General features: G+C 51.8%; 1 protein-coding gene across 1 annotated transcript; it reads right to left on the bottom strand.

Annotated features, from left to right (window-relative positions):
- Nucleotides 1-874: 874 nt before the first annotated feature.
- RNF169 (ring finger protein 169) lies at nucleotides 875-27876 on the bottom strand. The gene is made up of 6 exons (XM_086739793.1): nucleotides 27519-27876; nucleotides 16147-16223; nucleotides 10045-10191; nucleotides 9404-9516; nucleotides 8038-8137; nucleotides 875-6630 (listed from the first exon to the last, which is right to left on the bottom strand). Exons 1-6 carry the CDS (start codon nucleotides 27874-27876, stop codon nucleotides 5419-5421), a joined length of 2007 nt encoding a protein of 668 aa, XP_086595919.1. The 3' UTR covers nucleotides 875-5418.

Genomic DNA, 27876 nt, shown 5'->3' on the forward strand with positions numbered 1-27876 from the left:
CCCTGCTCCTGGCAGGGGGGTTGGGCTGGGTGGGCTTGGACAGTCCCTTCCAACCTGAACCATTCCATGATTCTATGATCAATCTCAGGCACCGTGACTTCCAGCTGGAAAGCACCGACACAACCATGAGAGCGCACAAAACCCACGTCTGCTGCTGTTGTGCTCCGCAGTTCCTGCAGAAGAAGCTGTGTGCTCACCCATCCCTGCGCACAAAGGGACCTGTACGAAAAAACTGCGGCACTGTTTGCACGTTGTGAGGTTTCGGCCAGCAAAGAACAGGGCGGAGAGCGCTGCGACCGCCCCGTCCCACGGTGAGCACGGCTGGCGACGGAGCTGTGCCGAGGGGCCGTAGGAGGAGGGTTCGTCGGCGAGCACCACCGCTACCGTTAACAAATTAAAGCCAAAATGAGCTCCCCGGTTCGCTCAGCTCTCGCCCGCCATCCCCGCGCCCGTCCGTCCTGCAGCCGAGCGCTGGGGAAAATCTGCCTCCCGCCGGGGCAGCGCTGCCGGCGGCAGCTCTGAGCGCACAGCCCCATCCCGCCGCAGCTCCGTGCCCGACCAGCCGGACGCCGGTGCGCTCAGCGAGCCGCGCTGGGCACAAACCAGTTACCAAAAACCCAAATCCATCCTGGGCCTGGCACAAGCTGCGTCAGCGCAACTGGAGGGGTTGGGAAGCGATGGGGGATGCTCACTCCTCCCTGGCTGCTTCCCACGTGAAAAATACGTCATTATACTCACTTTTTTTCCTCTTTTTTCCCCTGCAAAACATTAATCAACCTCCTCATTGAGCTCGGGGCAACGCACCCCGTTCGGGACAGGAGGCAGCGGGACCCTGCTTGTTTCCGCACGCAGCAACTTCAGCAGAAACGAGGAGTTCACCGTCAGAACCTGGTTTTATTCTGTTTTAACCTCGGCCTTTGTCCTGCGGTTAAAAGTCCGCTTTGCTGTTAAAACGTACACGCTCTTTGCACACAGTTGGTGTTATTTCTGGTTTGTGACAAATTTTTTTTTTTTTTTTTTTTCTCACAAGCAGGATTTACTCCGTTCCAAATCACAGAAGCCACGGCACGACAGACGCCCGCGTGTCATTTCCCCCCACACGTGTTACACATGCAAGTCAGGAGGCCTCCAGTAACTTCCATCGCTTTTGGAAACATCCGGAGTTTTACCGCCCCGGCGCTCCGCCGGCGAGCTGAGAACACGAAAGCACGACGATTTAAAGCGTTATCGGGGAAAAAAAAAAAAAAAAAAAAAGGTGTAGCAACATCGAGATTTGAACAGTTTGACAGCGAACAGCAAGGAACCAGGCGTTCGCAACCCCCTTCGTAACCAGCTGAAGGTTTTTCCGTTTGCATAGTGAAGAGCGAGCTCCAGGGCCGACGCTTCGCGGCGTTTTTGCAGGCACGGGGAGGAGAAAGGTTCGCGTCCGACGCGCGCGACACGTGGGGATGATCTGGGCTCCCGCGCCGTACGCCAAACCCGTGTCACGTCCCAGTTCCACCCAGCTGCCGTCCACGGGGACGTCCCACGGGTCTCCGTCGCGGCGCCACGCGAGACCGTTGTGTCCAACGGCCTCGGAGCAACCGCGAAAGGCTCGTTTTTCAAAGCAGTGGTAGTTTTTAAGGCTTCAGCCTCCCCCTTTTGCTGGGAAAATAGAAAGAAGCGCTTGTTCAAGCTACGCCTCATGACTACCGTGCACCGCAGGTACAACAGCATCTGAAGAAAAATACTGACAATAGAGAACAACATGATACAATCATCTGCTTTTGGCACTTTTTCCTTCATTTATCTGATCTCGCTGACTCCGAACACGGACCTTTCCGTACGGCTTTTACCGGGCAGAGGGCTCCGGAGGGTCAGAAAGCAACTTTCCGCAGTCGGTGGCATCTTTGGCAGACACGCTCCTTCTGTCGTCAAACCAACGCCGGCCCCTCCGGCGCTACCGGCAGCGCGTTTCTTGATCTGTTTTGGTTTTTTATTTTTTTTTTTTTCCTCCTCAACAGAAGACAGCTTCACATTTTGGGAGGATGCTCGCACTCCCGCACCATCCCGCCGCCGGCAAGGGCTGCCTTCATCCCGGAGAGGTGGCTGCAGAAGGAAGGAGGGTTAGCGATGACTTTCGTGGAAGCGTAAATAAATACTTGGTTCCGTCTCGGAGCCTCCGCGGATCTCCTGCTGCACCCACCGCTCGGCAAGAGGTATTTCACTGCTCCGCTGGCAATTTTTGTGGCAAAGGTAGTGCCATACCTGACCCCTCAAAGGGCGGAGGCTGGGAATTTCTGCTCTGGTAAGTGTAATTATATACAATTATTATTATTTTTTGTGCAAGCTTACACAAACGTACAGAGTGTTAAATTAATAAAACATTCATCCTAGCTTCACGCCGCCTCAAGTCTCGAACCCGACACCGCTTCGGGTGGATCGCAGCCGAGGGATTTCAGGCGCGCTCTCGCTAGCTGAGGAAGAAGGCGAGGAGGTCGAGGCAAGCCGGCTGGAAAACGAGCCAGGTTTTCCCCAGATGGAGAAGCGAAGGTAGAAATGCAACCGGCAGCTTCATCAGGCTAAAAACCCGTGGGCGCACAAGCTCCGTCTCCTCCGACGCGGCCGCAACGGACCCTGCGCCACGCTCGGGGCGCTGCCGGGACGTGGGTTCTCCGCGTTGAAGCGGGGAGCTGGCTGCTTGGTGAAGGCGAAGTTTGGGAAGCCGGGGGTGCGAGGGGTCCCCGTAAGCTTTTTTTCAGCTGGGGACAAGCTCCAGCTCAGGCAGCGCCTCCCGCGCTTCTGCCCAGTTCAGATTCAGAAAGAGGAAATTAACACACAAAAACCGAAATATTTAGGTAATCTTTTAAAAAGAAGGTATTTAAGACACTGGCCTGGTGCGCTGGACTGGGAAATCTCCTTTAAGAGGGGAAAGAAGGATACATTCAGTGTAAATCTGGTTTTTTTTGTGGTGCAGGCTAGCTCAGAGGGAGCCCAGCAGCCTTGCCCGGATGAAACCCACACGGGCGCCGCGAGAAAGAAGGAAACCGTTCAGGGAAGTTTGAGCCAGGCTCAGGGGACCGACCACGGGGAGGTGGGAGGGAGAAGGGGGCTGTAAAAATAATTATAAATCTAGATGTGCTTGAGAAGCGCATGCTTTAGCTCCAAATGTTGGGAAAAAATGGCAGGAATTCCGGGTAAAAGCTGTATTTCCCTTCTCTCCGTTGCTCTTCTCGGTCCGGTCAAGGCTCTAATTACAGAATTTCCTTCCAATTGACAGGAGCGGGATTCGGTTTGGGTCAAAAGCGCCCATTTCCATCAGCACCCAACGAGGCTGCGGTGCACGAGAGGGCACGGAAAGGCGTCGCGCACGAGCCGGAGCGCGGGCAGGCAGAGCAGGCGCTGGGTACGGCTTCAAACATCCAGTAGTTTGGGTGTGAAGGAGATAGAGAGATCGAGATATATATTATGGAATCATTGCTATAAGATTTCTCAAAATGAAAGTGTCAATCTGTTGAAATATAGTATTTAAAATATATAAATTTTATCCATTAAAATATAAGATTTCTTTTTTTTTTTTTTTTTTTAAAAACAAAAATCCAGTTCGATTAGGAAAAAAGCGCCAGGGTCCTTGCAGTTACGCAAGTCTGCCAGGAGAGAAAAAGAAAACCAGTTCCCGTAATTTTTTTTTAACCATTTAGGAATTAAACCATTTTTTGGGGGTCCCCGGTGAATACTCTGCAAGGCAGCTTTCATATCACGTTGAGCTGATGGTTTTTGAGCCCAATTATTGGAAATAACGGAATTATCCAGGCAGATCCAGGCTGCCGTGCCCGATTTCACGCCTTTAAGTGGAAATTTTTAGCGCATCGCTCACCTGAGCTTGCGTAGTGGTTTGAAGCCGAAGCCGGCTGGCTCGGGGCAGGGGCAGGGCAGGCCGGCATCGCCCTGAGGGCTGGGCTCCCGTCCCAGCTCTACCACCAACCCAACCCAACGGGTGACTGGGAGAGGACGGCGATGCGTCAGGTACCTCGGGATGCCTCCTCGGGCCGCTCTTGGACGTGCAAGGACAGGTTTTAGGTGTGCTGAGATCTCTTAAACTGAGCAAGAACCTGCGGGGTACGTGTCAGCAGGGAGAATGTCCTTCCTGAAATCACCCGGCCAGCGTTTCCCTTTCCAGATCTCAACACCAGTGGGAAGAATCTGGAATCCTCTTGGCAAGGACTGGGAGAAAGCTCCTGGGTCACAGTGCCCAGAGCATGGCTCCCAGCTGCTCCACCCCAGCTCCCTGCTGTGTCACCAACGTGAATGTACAAGTCCTACGAGGCTTTTCAGTAAAATCCTTATTTTAGGTCTTCACTGCACTTGGAGCTGGGGCTGCTCAGCCTGGAGAAGAGGAGGCTCCGGGGAGAGCTGAGAGCGACTCCCAGTGCCCAAAGGGGGCTGCAGGAAAGGTGGGGAGAGACTCTTCAGCAGGGCCTGCTGGGACAGGACGAGGGGTGATGGTTTCAAAATAGAGGGAGGCAGATTCAGATTGGACAGAAGGAAGACACTTTTTAAGCTGAGGGTGGTGGAGCAGTGTCCCAGGTTGCCCAGAGAGGCGGTGGATGCCCCATCCCTGGAAACATTCCAGGCCAGGTTGGCCGGGGCTGTGAGCAACCTGATGTGGTTGGAGATGTCCCTGCTCCTGGCAGGGGGGTTGGGCTGGGTGGGCTTGAAAGGTCCCTTCCAACCCAAACCATTCCATGATTCTGTGATTCTATTTGGCTTTCCACTCAAAGTAAGTAACCTGCGATCCGTGCTGCCGGTGCGGACAGCGAGGTACGTTCATTTCTAAGTACTGTGGGGGGCTCTGTTTGGTATTTCCTAGCAGAAACACGGATCAGCCTCTCTCCCCAAGCGCCCCCATCTCAGGTCACTCCAACACGCTTACACCGCTAACAGCCTGGCCACCACAGCCAGCTGCAGCGGACGGGAGAAAACGGGGCAGGCAGCGAGGAGAAGACTCTTTCTAGGATAGAAAAAGCCTACTTTCCTCAAGTAGAGCTCTGTTTGCTCTTGGCATATGGAAGCAGCAAGGCAGGGAAAGGACGAGGTCCTTATCCCGCACCTCCCGTGCTGCTCACACAACCCTCCCGGCTGGGGAACCCAAACGTCACCGACCGCGTGCAGAGGCGTTGCAGTGTATTCACGAGGACGCCGGACACGTCCTTCAGACCAACCGACCAGAAAGGCTGGAGAATTTTTTTCTCATTCTCTCTCTTTTTTTTTGTTAATCTGAAAGGGCTCTGGCTTCTCTCTGAACTGGACCTACAAATGTCTTACCACCAAAACGAAAAAACAATTGTTGTGGGTGGAAGTATGACAAAAAATAGGTTTCCTATAAGATAATCTGATAAACCTCAGCGTCCTCTAGAAAGGCAACATCGTCCCCCAGTGCTACTTAGCCCCCAGCGTGCTCTTTGACCGCAGCAGATACCGATCGACTCTGACTTTCCGCCTATCCACTGTCCGATTCTCGCTGTCGAAAATCCGCTGCAGATGCAGGGCCAACCTCCTGTCCTCCTCCTCTTGCTGGAGCTTCTGCTCCATCTCGCGTACCAAGCGATCCTCCGGAGGCAGGCCCACCTCCCCTGCCGCGTGCCTCAGTCTTTTGACAGAGCCGTTGTGCTCCAAGTGCTTGGTTTTGCAGCGTCTCTTGCGGCCCCGTCTCAGCGACGGGGGCTGTTCCCCGATGATGTTCTCCACGGAATTGCAGGTGCTGTTCTGCACGTTGATCAATTCGCTGTTGTTCAGGTATTTCAACTGCTTTTTTCCCGACGGCTTGACGGGGACTCCCAGTGCGCTGCTGTCAGGCAGCGACGCGCTGACGCCCATGAGTCTTCTGCTCAGCATTTTCGGGCCAAGACCAAGACAGGATTTGTCCATGAAGGAGTTCACTTTTAGGTCAGGGACTTCGGACACTCGCGCGTTCAGGGAGGTTACATTTGATCTCGCATCTGCTTCGGCAGCGCTGTCACCTGCAGTTAAGGCCTGTGAATCTCTATTCTTCTCACTCCCTCTTCCCGGCTTCGTTTCGCTGATGGAAGGAAGGAAATCCAGCTCGGGGCGAGCGTCTCCCGTTGTGTCTGGTGGAAGGCGATCATCCTGCGCTTGTGGCTGCTCTTTAGTGCAACTGCTGGAGTTGGTGATGTCCGGAACGACAACATCTTCCCCAGGCTCCGAAGCCAAGGACGTAAGGGTCGCTTTAGAGAGAGTCTTTTTCATCTGGCGCTCCTGAAATATCTGCTCCCATTTTTTCAGTATCCTAGGACTGGCCTCGTAGGTGGTGGGCTTCTGCAGGCTCCGGTTCAGGTTTCTCGGGGTGGACTTGATAATGAGAGGGCTCAGGACCCTGCCGTCAGGAAGCCTCTTCGGAGGAGTGCACGGGGAGCAGACGATGGGCTTGAAGTGGTTGAGCTCTTCCGAGATGCTGTCGTTGCTCTCGGGGCTGATGGATCGTTCCGGCTTGTGCAGGGCCGAGAGGGACGAAACGGGGTTGAGAACCAGGCGTTTCTCTGCCGTCAGGTCCGGGGCGGAGAGGCAGCGGTTGTTTTGGGTGGACGACAAAACTCCAACCAGCGGTGTCGACGTGCTGGTGACGGGTGGCACCTGCAAGGCAAGGCACCACAGCTCAAAAAGATTGGCATCGAGAAGAACACGAAGAAGCATGCAGGAGGAGAACAGGAGAACGGGAGGCTACCACGCTCAGCTCCTGCAGCAGAGCAGCTGAAGAGCTCTCTGGAACAGCCCGACGCTGCCTGAGACAGCATCTAGCAGAGCTTAAGAGCAACATTTCTCACCATCTCCAAGCTGACGTCATCCCCTAATGCTGTTACATTTGGAATGCGACAGAATCCAGCCACAAATAAATCAGAAATAAAAGCTGCACCTACACAATTGCAAATTGTTCTTCTCTCAGATGAAATTATTTTATGCACCAGCTGCTTTGAGACACTGACAGCCTTTCCCTGCTTGGCCTGAGAGTTGGCAGTGCTGGGTTAACAGTTGGGCTTGACGATCTTAAAGGTCTTCCCCAACCTAGCATATTTTGGAGTCCAAACAAATTTGTGGAGCACTCTGGTAGTGCAAGTCTTATTGGCCAGGTCCAAAAACCATCTACTTAAAAAAAAAAAAAAGTCCTGAGGAGGCAGGTCAGTTATCAAGCCTTGCTTTGATCTCAGTCCAGCTTAGATGGGAACTGGACCAGGTTTTTAAAAACAAGAGTCTCTGAGCATGGTTCATGCCTGTAACATCAGAGATGCCAAGCTAGGTGATCACTGGGGTCAACCTACTGTGCCCAGTGGGAATGTCACCATTTCCCAAGGAATATGCACCAACCAAGCTGACCTTCCAAAGGACTGCAGAGGCTTTTGTTCCTCATGGGATCTCTGGAACTGAACCTTCCCCTCCTCCACCTGGGACGAAACCCAGCCCAAGAAGGACGGGTGTCAGCAGAAGGGGGTGGAACGTCCTAGCGAGCGGCTCTGGCGGAGCAGCGCTGGAGCTGTTCCGGGCTGAGAACTCACAGCTCTCGTGATTTAAGCCGCTGCTGCCAGCCAGCAGGATCCCACGGGCCAGAGGCACATCCTAACATTAGGACAGCAACGAGTTTTGCTCTGTTTAAAAAGCTTTGCAAAGAACAGGAGAGAAAGGAGGAGGAAGAGAGGGATTTTTTCCTCAACTTCTAAAAGATTTTTCTTTAATTGGCTGGGGATTCAGCCTTGAAAAGAAAATTAATTACAAAACAAAGGTATGACAAGTGCCCTTCCAACTTCCAATTATTCTCCAACGCTAACAAACAACTCCGTAAGCTGTTTGCTTTTCTGGTCTGTAATTTCTAACCTGGCAGGTTTTTATTGTGAGCTGCGAGGAAGCGATTGGCCCCACGGTGATAACACAGCACCAGCAGCGCCACAAACACACGGTTTTCTATCTCCAGATTACCGGCGCTGTGTAACCTCAGATAAGAACGTTTATACACAGAAACCCCACAACGTTTCCAGACGCAGCCGGTACCTTTGTTTTGTTGGCTGGGGCTGATCTCTGCCTGCTCTTTGATCTCTCCTGAATGGTGTCATTGCAGCTCCGGCTCCGTTCCACCTTGGCGGTTAGGTTCCTGGAGAGCGGATGGGTGAAAAGAGGAGATTGTTCATGACCTGAGGAACAACCAGCCCGACAGCCCTGGCAGCAGCTACCTGCGGGGGAGGCAGCAGCCTTGGCAGCGCTTGGCTGTACGAGATGCCTGCTACGCCCTCGGGGTAAAGGGATCCAGGAATCTCGGGTCTGCCGCAGAGCCCTGGTCTGTGTTCAAGGGCTAAACACACTGACACCTCCTCCTGTGGCTTCTAACTAATTGAGGTCAGAGCTAACGATGATGCGATGGAAACCTCCATGCTTCTCAGCCGCTTTCACTGCCTCGTGCAACAGCTTTCACAGATAGCGTCAGCCCCATACAGGTTATCTCTTAATATCTGTGAGAGGGATCCAGCACCCTTGAGTTCATCATGCAGAATTTTGTATTTTTTCTGGAGCCCCCAACAGCAGAAGGACGTGGAGCTGGTGGAGAGGGTCCAGAGGAGGCCACGCAGATGCTGAGAGGGCTGGAGCAGCTCTGCTGTGAGGCCAGGCTGAGGGAGCTGGGGCTGTTCAGCCTGGAGAAGAGGAGGCTCCGGGGAGAGCTGAGAGCGGCTCCCAGTGCCCAAAGGGGGCTGCAGGAAAGGTGGGGAGAGACTCTTCAGCAGGGCCTGCTGGGACAGGATGAGGGGTCATGGTTTCAAAATAGAGGGAGGCAGATTTAGATTGGATATTAGGAAGAAATGTTTTACACTGAGGGTGGTTGGGCACTGTCCCAGGTCGCCCAGAGAGGCGGTGGATGCCCCATCCCTGGAAACATTCCAGGCCAGGTTGGCCGGGGCTCTGAGCAACCTGATGTGGTTGGAGATGTCCCTGCTCCTGGCAGGGGGGTTGGACTGGGTGGCCTTGAACGCTCCCTTCCGACCCAAACCATTCTGTGATTCTATCATTTAATGATTTCTATCACTTGAATCTACAGGCAATTATTTTTCTGCTTCATGGGATCAACAGTAACTTCATTAACCCCCAGGATTTTACACCAGGTAGGAGGTAATCAGACAGATACTGTATTCTACCAATTAGTCTGTTGTAAAACTAAAAAGAAATTATTACTTCTTCTGTAAAACTAAAAAGAAATTATTACTTCTTCTGTAAAATTAAAAAGAAATTATTACTTCTTTTGGATTGGAACAAGCCTTTTAATTAAATTTAAACCATCCCAGGTATGTTTAGAATAACAGTCAAAAAACCGTGCGATTTACATCTCTAATGAACATTAATCAGCTTGAATCAAATCTCAGCATCTTACCCTGAAAGGAAAGCAAAGGAGTAGGCACTGGTCTTGGAAACAAAAGCTGATCGATGCGTTTGCTTGCCCTGGAACGGTTCTTCATTCTCTGAATCCGAGAGACGTTCAGGAAACTGAAGTCAATCAAGGAAGAGTTAGCTGACACGTACAACAAAAAGAATCACCTGGAAAATAAAGCTCTTCCTTGGAAAGATATTAAAGATTCCAAAACCTCCCGTTCTGATTCCAGCTAGAGGGCAGAATCCAAGAATGCAACCTGCCAGCAGATACACATGCTCGTGCAGGTCTCTTCACTGGAGCTTTTGGCCAGCCCCAAAAGCATAAACATTGCAAAAACAGGCACACAGCTCCTACGTGCAGCTGTCAGTCACCGAAAAGAAGTTAATCTAATGATAAGGAAACGTGAGAAAATCCTACAAGGAAGGTACTACGCGATGTTATTCAGTACCCCATCAAAAAATCCTGGAAAGCTCCCTATGTCAAAGGATGAAAGCTCCCAGCTTCAATGGGCAGGAAGAGGAAATACTTAGTCAAGGTCTTAAAAAACCTAGTTCTTGTTCCAGGACTGAGTCTTAGCAGCATTTCACCTACCAGTCAGCGTCTGTGATGTGGACAGGAAAGAGAAGCACAAGCTTACTTACGCACTCTTGGTTCGCTTTAAGCCCTAAAGATTCATCTTTCTTCTGCTGTTCTTCCATTTTCCTTTTTCCTACGTCCATGTCATCGAGAACGGGCTTGTGAATCAGCTCCTCGGAAGCTTTTTCTTCTTGGAGTTTTTCTTCTCTCAGCTGGAAAGAATGACAAGAGAGACGGCGTATTTAACATGTTTTCAGTCCTACGCCTGGTTGCCAACAGGTGATTTCCCAAGAGTCCGGCCATGTCAATTAATTTCATGTCTTCATTTCTCTACTCCAGCAATAACGTGGAGATCGGTTTGTTTCTACAACGCTTTCATGCTCGTGCACTCTACACAAATACCGCCGATAATTTTTTCCTTGCAAAACACCAAAGGCACTGTTAGGTCCAGGGTTTGCTGAAGACTTCTCTGCCACACCATTTTCTTAAAGAGAGAGCCAAAAGCTTTTGTCTACTTGTAGATAATCATACTACAAATAAAAATGTGCAAAACAGTTTCATGCAAGCTAGGATATTTCAGTTTTCATCTTCAAACGGCCTCCGTGTTGGAGGATTTGGCAGACATACAGACAGCATCACCTGAATTAAAACCGCACAGCGACCGGCCGCTGCCTGTGCACCGTGCCGGACAGACTCGCTTTTACCTCCTGGCTTCCTCCTCCGCTCCGCGTAGTTAACCTCTCACTGAAATCCCCTTGCTTTCGGAAGACATTCCTGCAATTTAAGAAGTCTTATCCCAAAGACACCAAGCACTTTCAGCCTTTTTGGTGTCACCTCCTGTGAAGAATACTTCCCCTACACTTCCTTTTGTTTTTATCCAATTGTAATGCATTCTTAGATGTTTTCTTGCTGCTTTTAACCACCCTGGCAACTCAAAAAGGCTACGATGCAACGTTATTTTACCCACGTGTGCTGTGCTGCTGCATTTCCCAGACCTGAAGGCTGCACAGGGAACCCTACCCAGGGCGTACTCCAGCCCCATCCGATCGTCCCTGCCCAGGATAGCATCACCCAGCTCCCTTCTCACTCATCACCCAGGCATTCACCCATCCTGGCTCTCATCCCTTCCTCAACTTTAAGCTTACGCACAGGCCAAGAATAGTTTACACCAGGTTCTTCCTCCTTCCTCCGCCCAACCTCTGTGCGTAAGTTATCCTCGTCGGGGATAGCCTGACCTTTGATTGACAGCTCTCCATCACGCTGACGAATCACAGCTACAGCTAAGCACGAGGAATTCAGACACTTCTGTTTATTCCTCATGTTTGAGTGTAGGCATTTCAGACGCTTAAGAAGCTGCCCTGTTACGTTCCCTCCTATCTCCTCACACCACTGCAGCTTCCCCCTCGCCTCCCAGGAGCGCAGTGCCGCGGGACCCAGTGCTCTCCCGTAAAGCCCAAGGCACCTGCAGGCAGCTCAAGCGCTGCGGATAAAGGCAGCGGGCGACGTCGCAACTATGCCTCACTTTTCCAAGGATATTTAGTATTTTTCTTCCCTGCTGCAGGGGGAAAAAAAAAAAAAAAACAAAAAAAACAAGAAAGCATGGACATGCGTGTGACAAAGAAAACCAAGCTCACGATGCGTTACACGAAAAGCTCAATGTGATTTTGAGACTGGGAAGGACCTGAATCCCGCTGAATCCGAACCCCCAGAGATGAGGAAGAAGAAAGCAGGAGGAGAGAAGGTAGAAACCAGGAAAAGAACCCCACGGTTTGGCTGACTGTGGGTGTACAGCAAATGTTTTCAAAGACTGGTCTGACTTCTCGTTTCGAGTTGTTTTAAGCTGTATCTTTAAATTCCTGATCTATTAATAATCTCAGGCAACAGCTACACCACAGTGTCTGACTAACAAAGATTACAGCCATGTGATGCAGGCGATGAATAGTCTGCTGTACGTTTCATGAACAATATTTCTGCACTTGAAGGAGCCTTTTTTTATCTGAAAAACAAGTTGACATCAAGACTTATCATGAAGATGACTCTTTTTGGTGAGCTCAAGTACTACTCAACACTTGCGTCCCTTTCGTATTTCTCACGTGGAAGAAAGCCAGATGGAAAGCTTCACTTTGTTGTCTAACTTATAAAATTCTACTCAATTCCAAAATCTAAAGGCACAAGCATAGGTAACAACAGGCAGGAATACTTAAGGATTTTAGGCCAACCCATGGCACAGTTAACGGGAGGTGCAAGCACAAGCTAACTGGTCTGTATCCCTTTCGGATATCCTGTTTGAAACTGCAGGAAAAAATACTGTACAAGCAATCACGCATTTTTTGCTCAAGAATTATAGAATCACACAATCATGAAATGGTTTGGGTTGGAAGGGATCTTCCAAGCCCACCCAGCCCAACCCCCCTGCCAGGAGCAGGGACATCTCCAACCACATCAGGTTGCTCACAGCCCCGGCCAACCTGGCCTGGAATGTTTCCAGGGATGGGGCATCCACCGCCTCTCTGGGAAACCTGGGACAGTGCTCCACCACCCTCAGTGTAAAAAAATCTTCCTACTATCCAATCTGAATGTGCCTCCCTCTCTTTTGAAACCATGACCCCTCGTCCTGTCCCAGCAGGCCCTGCTGAAGAGTCTCTCCCCACCTTTCCTGCAGCCCCCTTTGGGCACTGGGAGCCGCTCTCAGCTCTCCCCGGAGCCTCCTCTTCTCCAGGCTGAACAGCCCCAGCTCTCTCAGCCCGGCCTCACAGCAGAGCTGCTCCAGCCCTCTCAGCATCTGCGTGGCCTCCTCTGGACCCTCTCCAGCAGCTCCACGTCCTTCTGCTGTTGGGGGCTCCAGAGCTGGACGCAGCGCTGCAGGGGGGTCTCCCCAGAGCGGAGCAGAGGGGCAGAATCCCCTCCCTCGCCCTGCTGCCCACGCTGTGGGGATGCAGCCCAGGGTGCCGTTGGTTTCTGGGCTGTGAGCGCACGTTGCCGGCTCGTGTTGAGCTTCTCGCCCACCAGCACCCCCAAGTCCTTCTCCTCAGGGCTGCTCTCCATCCGTTCCCCCCCAGCCTGGATTTGTGCTGGGATTGCCCCCACCCACGTGCAGGACCTGAATTTCAGGAACATCATCCTTGAGATTAACCTTCATTTCCAAAAATCTGGTAAACTCACGTTTGATATCTTCTCTTCGCTCCATAAACTGTCCGGGTGTGCCTGCTCGTTCCCCGAGCCGGCTCCGTCTGCCTGCGCCGCTGGAAAGCTGCATGTCAGCACATGCCTCAGGTAGGAGTTTCCCTCCTGCTGGTGTGTGATCGCAAGCAATAGACTGCTTGTGATAGAAAGACAGTTGAAGAGGATGAGTTGGGTATTTTAGCACACAGAAATGACCTCCTCTTTGGGACAAATAGAAAATACAAGAGGACCAAGTGCGTTGTTACAGAGGAAAAAAAAATCTTGCTATCTTGCACAGACAGCAAAAGCCAGTTGAGAAAATGACACTCTGAGATTATCCACTTCAAATAAAAATTCTTCAGTACATAATTATGGTAACTGCTTTGTTTTCCACCGCAAAAGGCTGGGAAGCAGGTCAAGAGCTGGGATTTATAAAACAACTCACATCTGGGAGAGGTAAAAGCTTTTGAAGGTTCCTCTCCTGTCCTCAGGAGGGAACCCAGCATGGGTTATCCCTGTTTCACGGGCAGGGAAGCTGAGAAGAAACCTCTTGCCTCCAGACACAGAGGGAAGCCTGATTATGTAGAAACTTCAATTTCCAAACCTGAGTTCTCATCTGCTCCTGCCTAATTCAGAAGTTCAGAGACACCGAGAAACGCTCACTAAGTGACAACAGCCACAGTTTTGCCTGGAATAAGCAAAAAGCACGAGTGCATCATCAGTCGCCACTTGGTTAGCAAAATTCCATCGCTCTTTTCTCTCCGATGATTCAGAGAATCTCCCTCCACACCAGCTCTTTCAGACGAGATTCACGAAAACTGAGTTTAAGTCAGGAGGGGAAAATCTGCAATCTACCAGTGAGCGAAAAGGGGAAGCCAGCAGGCCGAACAGGAACGAGACAAAAACACGCCCCAAGTGCCAGAAACATGTTGAACTATTTCCGTTGGACTGGAGGGGAAGTGAGAAGCGTTGGCACTGCACTGCACGTGGGATCTTTTTTCCTGGAGTCAAGCGGTAGATGCAAAAACCGCTTCAGCTGCAGTCTGCCTGTGCTTCAAGTGTCCTTAATCACTAAGGATTTACAAAAATTTAGTATTTAATGTTGGTAACGGAGCGATCAGGATTAGCAGACAGTGTCCTTTGGGATGCAGGGATGCAACGCTCCTATAAAAGTTCTATGGACCACGGGAAAGATGGTTTAATCCCTCCAGAAGATCCAGATGTGCATCAGTCTGGAGGTACCTGGAAGAACTGCGGAGCTAAGATCCTGTCCCCAGGAACTCCGGCGGTTCCTGCTCCTCTGGACACCCGGGAAATTCTTGCAGCTGGATTGAAGACATCAAGCAGCACATCTGGCAGGATCAATGCCGAGTTAGCGCCGACACCATCAGGGTAGGTCTCCCACTCACTACTACAGAGATTTATAAAACTCTGGCAAGGTTTCAGCTAATACCTACAGGAAAAGCTTTATTTCTTCTTTCAGTCAAAGACACCCTGAGTTTACTCATCCTAAACGTTACAGTGAAAAAAAAATAAAATTGCCAAACACAGCGATGCACGTCTAAATTAATTAACTAGATTTTTATATGAATAAGATTTCTGTGCACTTAAGCCTTACACCGCTGCCCAAACCAACTGTTTCTCAACAAAGCCTCTCCCTGTTGCTAAAAACGCCCCAAGTCCCGAGACTTTACGCACAAAGCGTGCTTGTCTACCCAGCAAACGCCACCTGGGCCAGAGAAGAGTTTGCATTTCTTAAGATCGCTTACTGAAAGGTCACAGTCAGCCAAAGTTAGGGTAATAACCTGCTAATTCCACACGTGGAGAAGCAGGAGGGAAGACCTTTCCATGCTTTTTTCATCATTTCCTCACACAGATGCGTTTCCCAGATGAGTTATTTGCCTTAAATATGATCTAAGCAGTATTTCCCTCCTTAGCATCGCTCGGAGGACAAGGCTGTTTCTCTAACTAAACGTCAGCCTCCCAGCCCCTTTCTACAGCTGCTGAGATCTTCAAGTGAAAAACCAAAGAAAATTCTTCAATGACGAAAAAAAAAAAACCCCGTTCCTTTTCCCTAGCAGGTAAACTAATCAGCCAGAGGTTGGACCTGGCTCAAAGAAAAACCACCATCGCAGAGATGGAGGCCCTGGGACGGTGATTCCATCTATTGACACAGAACCCCAGCCGCGGGGCAAAGTCTACGGAGTTTCGGCGGGATGGTGCGCGGTTCCAGGCAGAGGAAGGGATGACAGACAGAGGAGCCACGAGTGCCAGCGTGAATGTTTCAGCAAGTTACAGGTGGCTCTCACGAGGGCTTTTTTTAGATTAAAAAAAAAATAAATTTCGATTAAAAAAAATTAAATAACCCTTTTTTAAATGGAGAATTTTTTTTTCCCAGGCTTTAACTCCAAAACAACTGGAAAGCTTTTCTTCCCTTCTCAGCTTTTTGTCTTTAAATAATATTTTTTTCTTGACTAAAAATAGAAAGCTCTAGTTTGGAACAGATGGTTTCTGAGAAGGACCTGTAGCGACACTGCCCATCAGCGTCACTACTGATTCCACACGTGGAGAAGCAGGAGGGAAGACCCTTCCACGTTTTTTTTCACTGTCTCCTTACACGGATGCGTTTCCCAGACGAGTTATTTACCTGATTTACCTCCTTTCTGTAGGAGATGGCTTATGCTGCAAAAGCCTTTACGGAATTACGTCCCCAAATACTGATGCTCTAACAAACGCTGCGCAGGAGAACAGTCGCTCGAGGTCCACCAAGGAAGGGACATTTCCAGGTTCTGGAAGGCAGCCTAAGACAGCAAAATCTGGCTTCTACACACTCAATTTCTGCCAACGTTTTCCTGAACTGCCTGAACAGCATAAAGGGAATAAATGACCTTTGTTACAGGGCAGGAATAAAAAGCCCTTCAAGATTCCTTATAGGCAGGATGGCATTCCTGCAGGAAATCCAAGTTATTCCGGAAGAAAAACCGCGATTACACAGAATACCGTACCTTCCTTAGCTGGTTTTCGTATTCCTCTCGCAGTTCCCCTGGTTTGCTTAATTTTATGGGTGCTCTGAATATAAAGTCTGGAAAGAGAAGGGAGAAAAAAAAAAAAAAAAAAAAAAAAGCAAACACTTTTTAGTGCACGATGACCGAGGTTGTCCATTATTTCCCAAAAAGGGTAAGCTCTCCCCGGACTGCACGAGAGTTTCTGCCGGATTTTTTTTAAGCACGTATGTTTATATTATAACACTCAAAGCTCTGTTCAACGGACGGAAACGCTGGGAGGGGGATGCCCCAGTAATACCATTCTGCACTTCTATCGTTTGTTTTGAGACTCTCAAGGGTTCTTGAGGAGCAGTTAAGCAATCAGGGGAGTATTAGGAAGATGTAAACACAGAGGTGAAGTCACAGCAAATCTTAGTCCTCGGAATAAAACCAGGCTTTAAGCGTCTGCTCCAGCCAGACACCCATGAAACACAGGCTGGCGCAACACCCGAATTCACACCTGTGCCCTCCTGCCTTTTAAATTAACACGCCGAGAATGCTATGTTCTGCAAAAAAAAAAATAAACGGTGATTTTCCTCCTCCACGTCCCCTTCACCTTAGCAGCCGTTCGCGGTGCCGTCCCTGAGCGAACACAGCTTTTACTCCGCTTGCAACGCGCTCGCCGAGGTCAGTATTTCGAAGCCGGGCGGGCAGGCTGCTGCGTCCGGCAGGAATTCCCCATCCTGCTCCCTGCTTCCTGCCTTCCCCCTCGAGAATTCAGAAACCAAAAGCGGATTGGCACGGGGTTACAGTTTAACCTCCATCCCCGGAGTCTGTTACACCCCAAATGACTCCTTTCTTTACGCTCCCTTCCGCTTCTGTGCTGCGCAAGTCTGGGCAAGTTGCGTTACAGCCGGAGGAGCCTGGATGGAAAAGGGAAGAACCGGAATAAAACAACAAGCCCTGAAGAACCGTCCCGGCTCAGCTCGTGTCAGCGCTCCGGGCAGGGAGCAGCACATCACAGCTCATCATCCCGACGCGCTGCGCTCGGCATGGAACGGGTATGAGCAAGGAGGAAACATCGGCGGTATTTCCTCTTTCCCAGCTCACTAAAATTAAAGGAGCTCCACCGCATGTTTGGTTTAGGAAGCGTTTTTATTCCTCAAACACACCGGTCTGAACTGAAAAGTTTGTGGTGGGAGTAAGTAAATCAAACATCCGGCGGCCGGCTGCGCCGGCGGGCATCCTCCGGTTCACGGCCACATCTGCCTCGGCCCCGGGGACAAGTCACAGCCGAAACACGGCAGTTAAGGACCCACTAAATCCTGTTTTCACCTGGCCTGCCTTCCACCAGCTTGCTTTTAAAGTTCTAAGAGAAAAGCCCTGTAACTTCAGTCCCTCCCCACCGGCGAGGTGCGGGTGCAGACTCCGGAGCTTCCTGCTCGAGTTGCTCCGGAGAGGGAACGCTGCCAACGCCAGAGCTGAACAAATCACAAATTATTTCTTTAATACTTGCTTTAAAAGGGGGGAAAAATGCTCTTGTAATCAAACATCAAGCATATAGATGATAAGGCTTTCTTTTTTAAAAAAAGAGCTGCTATTCCCTCTTACCCGCACGCCTGCGCGAGCTAGCCTTGTTTTTAAAGGAAACCATCCAAAACGTCCCAACACATGCGATAAAAACCCCGAGCGGTGGCGATGCCGGGGAGGCCAGGCCACATTCCTCGCTCCCGCGCCTGCAACTGGCCGCGCTGGAAACCTTCCCCCGGCTTCTCAAAATGATTTTTTTTTCATCGTGTCCTTGAGCAGTTCCAGCTCTTTGTGAACTTTATCAAGCTGAACTTCCCCGGAGCCGATTCCAAGAGCGGCAGCAATCCGTAACGCGCCTGCAGCCACCTTCGATTACTTCTGAACGCTTAAGGCTTGTCTCAGACCTTATCTTCACAGCTAAAAAGGGGGATTTTTTTTCCCCTCCGGGATAATAAAAGCATACGAGCTTCCTCGAGGGAAACATGGAGCAGTAAAGACAAAGCCACATCAACTGTTTCATTGCTTACACGAGTTCAGCGAGCCAGGAGAGGTTCTAAATAATGCCACAACCGTTATCTATGAGGTTGGGCATCAGGCGGAGTCAATTTTACATCTCCATGCACCAACCTGTACAGTTTATCGATGGGTCAAAAGGCAGAGACCCCAAATTTCTACCTCTGTGTAGAAGAAACGAAACCAAAAATGTCTACACAACTGCGTATCTACATTACAACGCCCCATTATAGTTTTGGAGGTAAAGCGATGCTGCACGGTGGCTTCCCCCAACCAAGGGTGCTTCTGTCGGCACAGAACCGCTGCAAATCAAACCGGATCGGTCCTCACACCGGAACGTGGCTGGGGAGGAAAGCGAGATGATCAGAGCATCACGCCACCTCCCTGCGCTCATTCTGGATGTTCAGGACCAGGACAAGGCTCTTCGGCTGGTTTCATCTGTGCTACAGCCTAGGAGAATGGAAATGGGGAAGGTCATAGAATCACAGAAGGGTTTGGGTGGGAAGGGACCTTCAAAGGTCACCCAGTCCAACCCCCCTGCCAGGAGCAGGGACATCTCCAACCACATCAGGTTGCTCACAGCCCCGGCCAACCTGGCCTGGAATGGTTCCAGGGATGGGGCACCCACCACCTCTCTGGGCAACCTGGGACACTGCTCCACCACCCTCAGTGCAAAAAATTTCTTCCTAATATCCAATCTAAATCTTCCCTCTTCTATTTTGAAACCATGACCCCTCGTCCTGTCCCAGCAGGCCCTGCTGAAGAGTCTCTCCCCACCTTTCCTGCAGCCCCCTTTGGGCACTGGGAGCCGCTCTCAGCTCTCCCCGGAGCCTCCTCTTCTCCAGGCTGAACAGCCCCAGCTCTCTCAGCCTGGCCTCACAGCAGAGCTGCTCCAGCCCTCTCAGCATCTGCGTGGCCTCCTCTGGACCCTCTCCAGCAGCTCCACGTCCTTCTGCTGTTGGGGGCTCCAGAGCTGGACGCAGCGCTGCAGGGGGGTCTCCCCAGAGCGGAGCAGAGGGGCAGAATCCCCTCCCTCGCCCTGCTGCCCACGCTGTGGGGATGCAGCCCAGGGTGCCGTTGGTTTCTGGGCTGTGAGCGCACGTTGCCGGCTCGTGTTGAGCTTCTCGCTCACCAGCACCCCCAAGTCCTTCTCCTCAGGGCTGCTCTCCATCCACTCCCCCCCCGCCTGGATTTGTGCTGGGATTGCCCCGACCCATGGGCAGGACCTTGCCCTTGGCCTGGTTGAACCCCATGAGGTTGGCACGGGCCCACCTCTCCAGCCTGATGGATGGAAGAAAGCCTTTCACTTGATTTTGCAAGCAAAACTCCTGCTTGCTCCTCCTCTCCAGTGAGCTGTGGGTCAACTGACAGAGTTTCTGAACAAAGCTGACTTGGAAGGGCTGTTGGGAAGGCTGGCACTGGGATGCTCCTTCCCAGCACAGTGACAGCACCAAAACAGTCGCAGTGGCACGATCAAACCCGGCATCCTGCTTTTTTTTGTTGGCAGACAAGAGTTCCATCCTATTGTACTCAATCTTGGGAAAAACCCAATTGATTCCTACACTATTTGGGAGGACAAAAGATTTTCTAATTATTTAACACTGGGTCTCTTTATAAGAGGCATTTGACTCCTCGTAGCCTCAGTCCCCTCAAACGACTCCATGCTTTCAACGTTGGCACACAGAAGTCTGTCACCGTTGATCCGCGCTCCTGCCCAGCAGATTTTATATTTACTGATGAAAAGATTCAGAAACGTCCATCCAGTAGATGCCACCCACAGCAGCAAATCCCCCTCGCCCTCAGCTTCCACAGAAACTTCTCAGCAGACTCCGTAGCCTCCTTCTCCCCTTTATTCCTGGCAGGGATCATCAAAACCTTGAGGTTTTCACTGTTTTTCCTTTTCACTTCCAGCAGTTAGTGTTTATACTTACAAATGAAGATGAGATCTCAGTGTTTTCAAAAAGAAAACAAAAACTTTCCTGGCTATGGAGAGGACTGGAAAAGGTTTTCCAACAAGAGCAGTTACCCTAGCTCTTTTAGAAGGATGTTAACTAAATTACACGAAGACACGCCAATGCCACGCTTCGTACATACATACACATTGGCGTTGGTGGATCGAGATGAAAATTCAGAACGTTTTGGCCACAAATCTGCAATTTTTTCGTAAGTGGAAGAATCGGTAAGGTTGGGCAACACGCAGTGTCGCCAGCCCCCTTCTCCTGCTCTGCCACGGGAATCTGTGGTCACAGCAAACCAGAGATGGAACCAAGCCAAGCAAAGATCGATCTACTGAAAAAATAAACTGCAATCCTCCAAAAAGTTTGGTTTTTTTACCCCACAGTAGCTCTCACAACGCAGCAGGCTCCGGACCAGTTCTCATGCACAAGCCAATGGGACAAAACCAGATTTAATCTAGTTCCAAGCATGGAGTTCCAGCCGAAGCAGAAGATGGCATTACAAAAACGTTACCGTGGTAGATAGCTATCAACACACTGTCATTGCTCCCTCCCCTGCTACATCCCAAAGAGGCTAGGACCAATAATTTCAATAATTTCCCCGAGACAAGTCTTCCCAATGGATGTTCATATAATCACAGAAAGGTTTGGGTTGGAAGGGACCTTTGAAGATCATCTCGTTCAATCCCCGCCATGGGCAACGACATTTAGTGGGGGACCTGGCAGTGTCAGGCTTACGGTTGGGCTCGATGATCTTAAAGGTCTTTTCCAACCTAAACGATTCCATTATTCTATGATCTTCCTCCCGATCAGGTTGCTCAGAGCTCCGTCCAACCTGACCTTGAATGCTTCCAGGGATGGGGCATCCACAACCTCTCTGGGCAACCTGGGCTGGGGTCTCACCACCCTCATCGTGAAGAATTTCCTCCTTAAGTCCAATCTAACTCGATTTTCTTTCAGTTTAAAGGCGTTGCCCCTTGTCCTGTCACTACCAGCCTCGGTAAAAAGGCCGCTCTCAGGTCTCCCTGGAGCCTTCTCCAGGCTGAACAGCCTGCCAAACAAAAAAGTCCATCACTTAATGGGAAGAAGGTAGAGAAACTATTCACACTGTGAAAGCTTAAGCGTTCGGAACAGTGACGCTTTGGTGTTCGCCCCAAAATTAACTGTGATCGGGTACTTTAAGAAACAGGAGCGCAGAAACAAATAGTAAATAAAGACGGCAGAAAAAGTGCAAAGGAAAGGAACTTTGGAAGAACTCTCTTGAATAGTTTCCCATCCATATGGACGGTCTGCCTCGCCTGGTTTCTACAGACAGTGAACGCAAGGCTGCAGGTTCCACACGACGCACGTACAGTACGCAGGTCCCACAACAGGATTTGTAAAATCTGCGAGTTGGTAAGTTCGGAACTGTTTGTGGTTGTCTTCCAGGCTTCCTGGAGCAAAGGGGTTTTCTTTAAGGTCACGGAGAAGTAATGAGAGGAGAAGAGAGCTCCTTGAAAACCGTAAACTGGCAGGCTTAGTTTCAATACTACAACCAATTAGTTCATCAGCAAGAACCTCGAAGGTAACAGGCAGATGGGGAAGTAACAGCAACCCCGCAAGAACAACTCGCATGATTCAATCCAATCTCCTCCTTCGACGCGATAATTAGCAGATGAGGGGGAAATAAGTAACGATGATTCATCTCTTGGGGGTGAGAGGGTGTTTTACCTGCTGTAGAGACCAAGATAGCCACAATTTCTCCTTTACAGAGAAAATTAAGGGCAAGCAGGAGGCACCGTGTTAGGGGTCACCCGAACTTTTGAGCAGCCCACGCAGGAACTGCCTCCTGCACCGTCCCAAACTTGCTCTGGACAGGGATGTGTAAGGAAATAAAGGAAGAAAGTATGAGAGCAGGAACCCAGCACGTTGCAAAGGAACCCAAAATCCTGCCCTAACGCCTCCAGGGAGAAAGGAGGAGAGGTGGCTGGGGAGGTGGGACTGTGTATGGAAGCACTGGAGATAAGAAGCTCAGAGTCCTCGATGGAGAAGCTGTCAGGAGTGGGAGTGGGGCAAGACACACGCGCAACCCTACCGGCTTGGGTACAGGAGGGCTGGTCCCGAGATGGAGCTGAAATCCCAGCAGACGCAGGTTCATTCCGCGAGGTTTCCTTGCTGATTCCCAGCTCGCCCTCAGGTTCCCGGATCATCTGGATGTATCTCCCCGTTCCGCAGGACAACCCCATCCTCAACACCCTGAGCAACAGTACGCCAAAAATACTCCATCTTTTTCATTTGGAAGCACATAAAAAAAAATTCTTAGAAGCGCAGTGAGGAAAAAAAAAAAGCTAGTCTAGGTACAACCGCTATTCAGATGGACGCACAACTAGCTGAAAAATTATCTTCTGAGAGTTAACGGTCCACTGCCATGCCAGGACAGCCCCTCACATTGGCCACGGGGTCTGCTCCTAATCACTCTCTTCATTAAGGGATAATTAAAAATAATTTAAGTATTGCGGATGACTGGAGAGGGAGGAAACGGAGGTGCAAGCACTCTGACGGTCTCACGGCACAGTTGTTACCGCCCCTGAAGAGGCACCCCTGCCTTCTTTCCTTTTCCTGGGCAATCTTAAATTTAACTCATCCCACCAAACAGCCATACAACACCAACGCTGCGGCCAGGAGGAAGAGCGAGCTGGCGGGGAGTAAATCCCTGTTTTTCACGCAGCAGGGAAAGGCTCCGTCGGGATTGCCGTTTCTAAACTCTTAGCACTGCGGTCTTGAGACAAAAAATAAACTGGTGACAGGCTAGAGAACAACAGAAACGACAGGAAATTAAGGAATCACCAAGAAATGCTCCAGAACCAGACTGGGCTGGTCCAGCTGGGAAAGAGGGAAACCACAGCCAAAAAAAGACTGGGAGGAAGGAGGGGGAAGGCATGCCAGAAGCCTGGCAAAAACACCCCACCCCTCTTTCGAAAGCATCAGTTATTAATTGTTCCGCACAGCCACCGGCCAGAAGAGAGACAAAAGCGATCAGCTGCGTCTGTGACACAGGAGACTTTGATTAGGTGTCGGGAAAACGTTCCGAGTGTTCAGGGGCCGAAACGGAGGCGGCTGACCGGCTTGGCAAGCCCTTTCCTTGGAAAACGGAACTTCTCTTTCCCAGTTCACGGGTGGACGCTTGTCCTTCGGCAATTTTTCCCCGAAGTCATCTATAATCTGGGGCGGGAACGTCAGGATTGACAGGCAAAATCCATCAACGCGGTGAGTATCTCGATGCTGAAGGTGGGCCTTCTGTCTGAGGAGACACAGCCACGACCCCATCTGCTCGTCCTTCTTCACAAGATCCTCTTCTTTTGTCTTGATTCACAGGGCATTCCATCTTCCTCGGGAGAAACGCAAACGGACTTATTTTCTTACAAATCAGGCTGAGCAGCTCGCCGCGAACGCGTTATGTTCTCTCTTCTTCTTGGCTAGCTCAATCCTCAAACACACCCCCGCGGTCTCCAAGCCTCCCATCTGCTGCACCTATCTGCTTCCAAGGCTCTCTCCAGGCAACTGTTTCAAGATAAGAAACCTTACTTGGCCGAGTATTACAGCCAGAACCGCATCTTTAGCTCAAAATTTGGTTTTACACCAGCATCTGGGCCGCCTTTTCGGGTACCTAGAGATGCCCACGGAGCAAGGAGAGAGGATGTGGGACTTACGGACCACCCATACCTTCTGGAGCATCAGCTGGAGGCCAGGCTGAAGGCAGCAGGGCACCTCCAAGAGCATCAGGTGCCCAGCAGCAGGCAAGCAAACCCACGCTAAGACACAACGTGCGTTGTCTCCGCTTACTTCCATCTGGTTTTGTTCGCCAAGCGTCGCGACAAGGACTTCGTCTTCACACGTATTTGTACAGCACCTAACGCAGAATCCCCAGTGGCAGCCAAGGTCTGAGAGCTCCTCAAGTCCACTATTACATACGAATCCCAAAATGAATGCTAAAAATCGAGGCTTGAAACCACGATTAGCCAATCTGAGCTGGAATAATCAAGGTATGTCATGAGGTCATACCAAGCACTTTGAAAGATTTTGCAGATTTGCAGCGGTTTGATTAAATACATCAGCTTATTCAGTGTTTGACAAGAGTCACAGAACAGTTGAGGTTGCCAAAGACCTCTGGAGAAGAAATCCCTCTGTTCAAGCAGGGTCACCATGAGCAGGCTGGTCTACGTCCAGTTGGGTTTTGACTGTCTCCGAGGATGGACATTCCACAGCCTCCCTGGACAACCTGTGTCAGAGCTCGTGTTTCAGTTCGTACCCGTTGCTTCCCGTCCTGTCAGTGGGCAATGATCCTGGTTCTGCTGCCTTTCCTGCCTCCTCCCCCCAAACCATTCCGTGATTCTAAGACCAGCTTCAGGAATCCCGCACCCCTGAGACCAGGGGGAAAGTCTGGAGCAAGGAAGACCCACCCTTGTTGGAGCCAGGATGGGGTTTGGGAAGATTTAAACTAACCAGACGTACTCAAGTCCATGGGACTTCATGGGTCGCCTCCACGAGTGCTGATGGAGCTGGCCAACGCCGTTGTGAGGCCACTCTGTCTTTGAAAGGCCATGGTGATCGGGAGAGGTCCTTGAGGCCTGGAGGAAAGGAAATGTCACTCCTCAAAAGCACAGGGAGGAGGAATGACGGGCTGGCCAGCCCCACCTTGATCCCTGGGAAGGTGATGGAGCAACTATTCCTGGAAACCACTTCTAGACAAGGACAAGGAGGCGTTCGGGAGGTAGCGAGCTTGGATTTATGAAAAGAAGAGCACGCTTAACCAACGTCTTCTGCGGCGAGACAACGGGCTCAGTGGATGAGCAGAGAGCAGTGGATGTTGTTCATCTTGACCAGTGAAGGGCCATGAAGATAATGAAGTGACTGGAGTGTCTGACACAGGAGAGGAGGGACTGTTCAGCCTGGAGAAGAGAAGGCTTGGGAGGATCTCACCTATATACCAGGTGGAGGACAGCAGAGGAGACAGAGCCAGGCTCTTCTCAGTGGTGCCCAGTGACAGGACAAGAGGAAACGGGAAGAAATTGAAACACAAGAAGTTCCACTTAACATAGAAAAACACCTTTTTACTATCAGGGTCGTCAAGCACTGACAGGAGTTGCTCAGAGAACCTGCAGAGCCTCCAACCTTGGAGACCATCAAAACCCAAGTGGGCAACCTGCTCCTGGTGACCCTGCCTGGAGCTGGGGTTGGGTCTCCCGAGATCCCTGCCACCCTCAGCCACGCTGCGATTCCCCGAGAAGCCTCGCTAACGCGCAGATAAACCACATCCACGGCTCGCAGTAGGTTACCATTTGTAACGGACCAACTCCTTTTGATTTCCACGTTACTAGCCCGACTTACGACCTAAGTGGCCAATTGCCCTCACAGCTTTTAGCCCGATGCGGCCATCTGGTGCTGCTTAAGGATGAGCCTGAGCCTAGGCTAGAAACACAGCAGGAACGCCGCTCCAAGACTACAGCCCATTCTGGCTCACCTCGTCAGCCGCCAACTCAACCGCGCCGCAGCTTCAACCGCGATTTTCCGGCGGCGAGGTCTACGGCATGAAACGCCACCAGAGCATGGGGCAAGGAAGGGTTAAGCCTAGCCCAATTTAGGGTGCTCACAACAAAACCACGTGCCTGTCCGCGTTTTGGGGGGCACACCCTGCGTTTCTCAGTGCTAACACCCTCCACGATTCTCTCCCAGGCATTTCCAGAGCTTTCCAAAGTTTGGGCAGGCAGAAAACGACAACCAACACGACAACCGCGCGCCTTGCTGCAAGACATACGCATCTCAGACAACTCAAGACAGGCAGAGAATTAAAATTAACGTTTAAAAAAGAAAACAGCCAAGGTACGCATAAGCATTCCTGCAGCATGGCTGGATATTCCCATTCAAGCCAGGCTGGACCAAGCCGAGTCTATTTAAGCACGACTGACACAAATACCTCGGAGCAGAGATCAAGTCGGGGAGTTCCTGCTGTCCCTCCTCTGGCCGGGCCGCGGAGGAGGAATCGCTCCCAGCCGGCTGGCTCGGCTCCCTCCGGACAGCCCGTCTGTTCATTGATTCAGCAAATCCTCCTGCGTGAAGGCTTCCCGATTCGCTTCCAGCGAAGGTTAGAGGGCTTAGTTCAAACCACCAATTTAAGCTCTTTAAGCTCATCCTGCCAATTTTTCCCCGCAGCAAATTAGAGGGTGCTGACATAAGCTGAACCGGGAGACCAGTAACGCGCTCTAAAAAGGACGGTCAGGGCACGGCCGGACGGCTAAAAGGACGTTTATCCGCAGCTTAAAGCCTCGCCTGCTCCGCAGGGCTCCCACCGGCGCTGCTCCGTTGGCGAAACGCTCGCGTGGGTGCAGCGTAGGCGGCCGAGCTGCGCCAGCGCTGCCGCATCCATCGCCTCTCCAACCAACGCGCATCGCCACGCCGGCTCCCGGCACGCCGGGAGTTTTGACAGCAGCACGGTGGGCATCTTCCGCAGCACCCCGGCTCCCACCGGGATGGAGCCAGGCCACCGGCGCAAAAGAGGATTTATTTTAAAGGGAACACAGGGAAGAGTTTTCCAGGAGTTAAGGAAAGCTGCCGGCTTTCGAGACGGGGAGGAAACTCGTGACAAAAAGCCATGAACTCAGAAACGACGGAGTTGGTGGTTTTTTTATGTCAACAAGGGACTGGGACTTCCCTTCCTCTCTCAAGGCGGCAGAAACCCACCCCCAGCCCTTCCGACGGGCAGTGCCAACGTAACCATTCACTTCTGGGGCAATGTTGTCACGGATCACAGAAGGGTTTGGGTGGGAAGGGACCTCCAAAGCCCACCCAGCCCAACCCCCTGCCAGGAGCAGGGACATCTCCAACCACATCAGGTTGCTCACAGCCCCGGCCAACCTGGCCTGGAATGTTTCCAGGGATGGGGCACCCACCGCCTCTCTGGGCAACATGGGCCAGTGCTCCACCACCCTCAGCGTGAAAAGTGTCATCTTTCTATTGGCCGTTTGCCATTTTGGGGTTCAAGCAGGGCGCTCGAAGGAGAGGCCGGACGCGCTCCAAGGCGGGCTGTTTCGTTCAACCCACGGATGGCGCTTGAGGCAACGTGTGTGTGTTGGTACCCCCCCAAAACCCGGCTCTCCCGCCACTGCAACGGCTGAGCCCTCGCAAACTCACCGCACCCTCCTCGCAAACCACGCCAGGCCGGCCCCTTCGGGGCTGAGCCTCCGCAAACTCATCGCATCCACCACCCCCCGGCCCACCATCGCCCCGCCCCTTCGGGGGCCCGTTTCCCCCCTCCGCTCCCCCCCCCCCCCCCCCCCGCGCCACCGGCGGCCGTTGGGACCGGGAGGGAGGGGGAGGGGCAGGTGCCCGCCGCCGCCGCCGCCGCCGCCGCCGCCGCACCTTGGTCCGGCGGCCGCTGCTCCCCGCCTCCTCCGGCGGCCGTCGTCGCGGGGGGCTCGGAGCGGGGGGGCTGGCGGCGGGCCCCGCTGGAGAAGCGGTTGCGGCAGAGCGGGCAGCAGAGGAGGCCCGGGCCCTGCAGGCAACGCTGGAAGCAGGCGAGGCAGAGCGAGTGGCGGCAGGGCGGCGTCACCGCCTCCGCCAGCGCTTGGCGGCACAGCGGGCACTCCGCCACCTCCTCCTCTTCCTCCTCTTCTTCTTCCTCCTCCTCCGCCCCGGTCCGCCCCCGCCTCCGCCGCCCCCGCCGCGCCGGCACCGCGGCCCGGCCTCCCGGGCCCGCCGCCGCCGCCGCCGCCGCCAT

The sequence above is a fragment of the Chlamydotis macqueenii genome, chromosome 1 (genome assembly GCF_036417535.1).
Source record: "Chlamydotis macqueenii isolate bChlMac1 chromosome 1, bChlMac1.mat, whole genome shotgun sequence".
NCBI classification, from domain to species: Eukaryota; Metazoa; Chordata; class Aves; order Otidiformes; family Otididae; genus Chlamydotis; species Chlamydotis macqueenii.

What these genes read in the sequence shown, in the direction of transcription:
- RNF169 (XM_086739793.1), bottom strand. Translation starts at nt 27,876, where the DNA reads ATGGCGGCGGCGGCGGCGGCGGCGGGCCCGGGAGGCCGGGCCGCGGTG. An exon ending in ACGAAAACCAGCTAAGGAAG is followed by an intron (nt 10,192 to 16,146) that starts GTACGGTATTCT and finishes CATTCTTTCCAG; the next exon opens with CTGAGAGAAGAAAAACTCCA. An exon ending in CCCCAGCCAACAAAACAAAG is followed by an intron (nt 6,631 to 8,037) that starts GTACCGGCTGCG and finishes CTTGCCTTGCAG; the next exon opens with GTGCCACCCGTCACCAGCAC.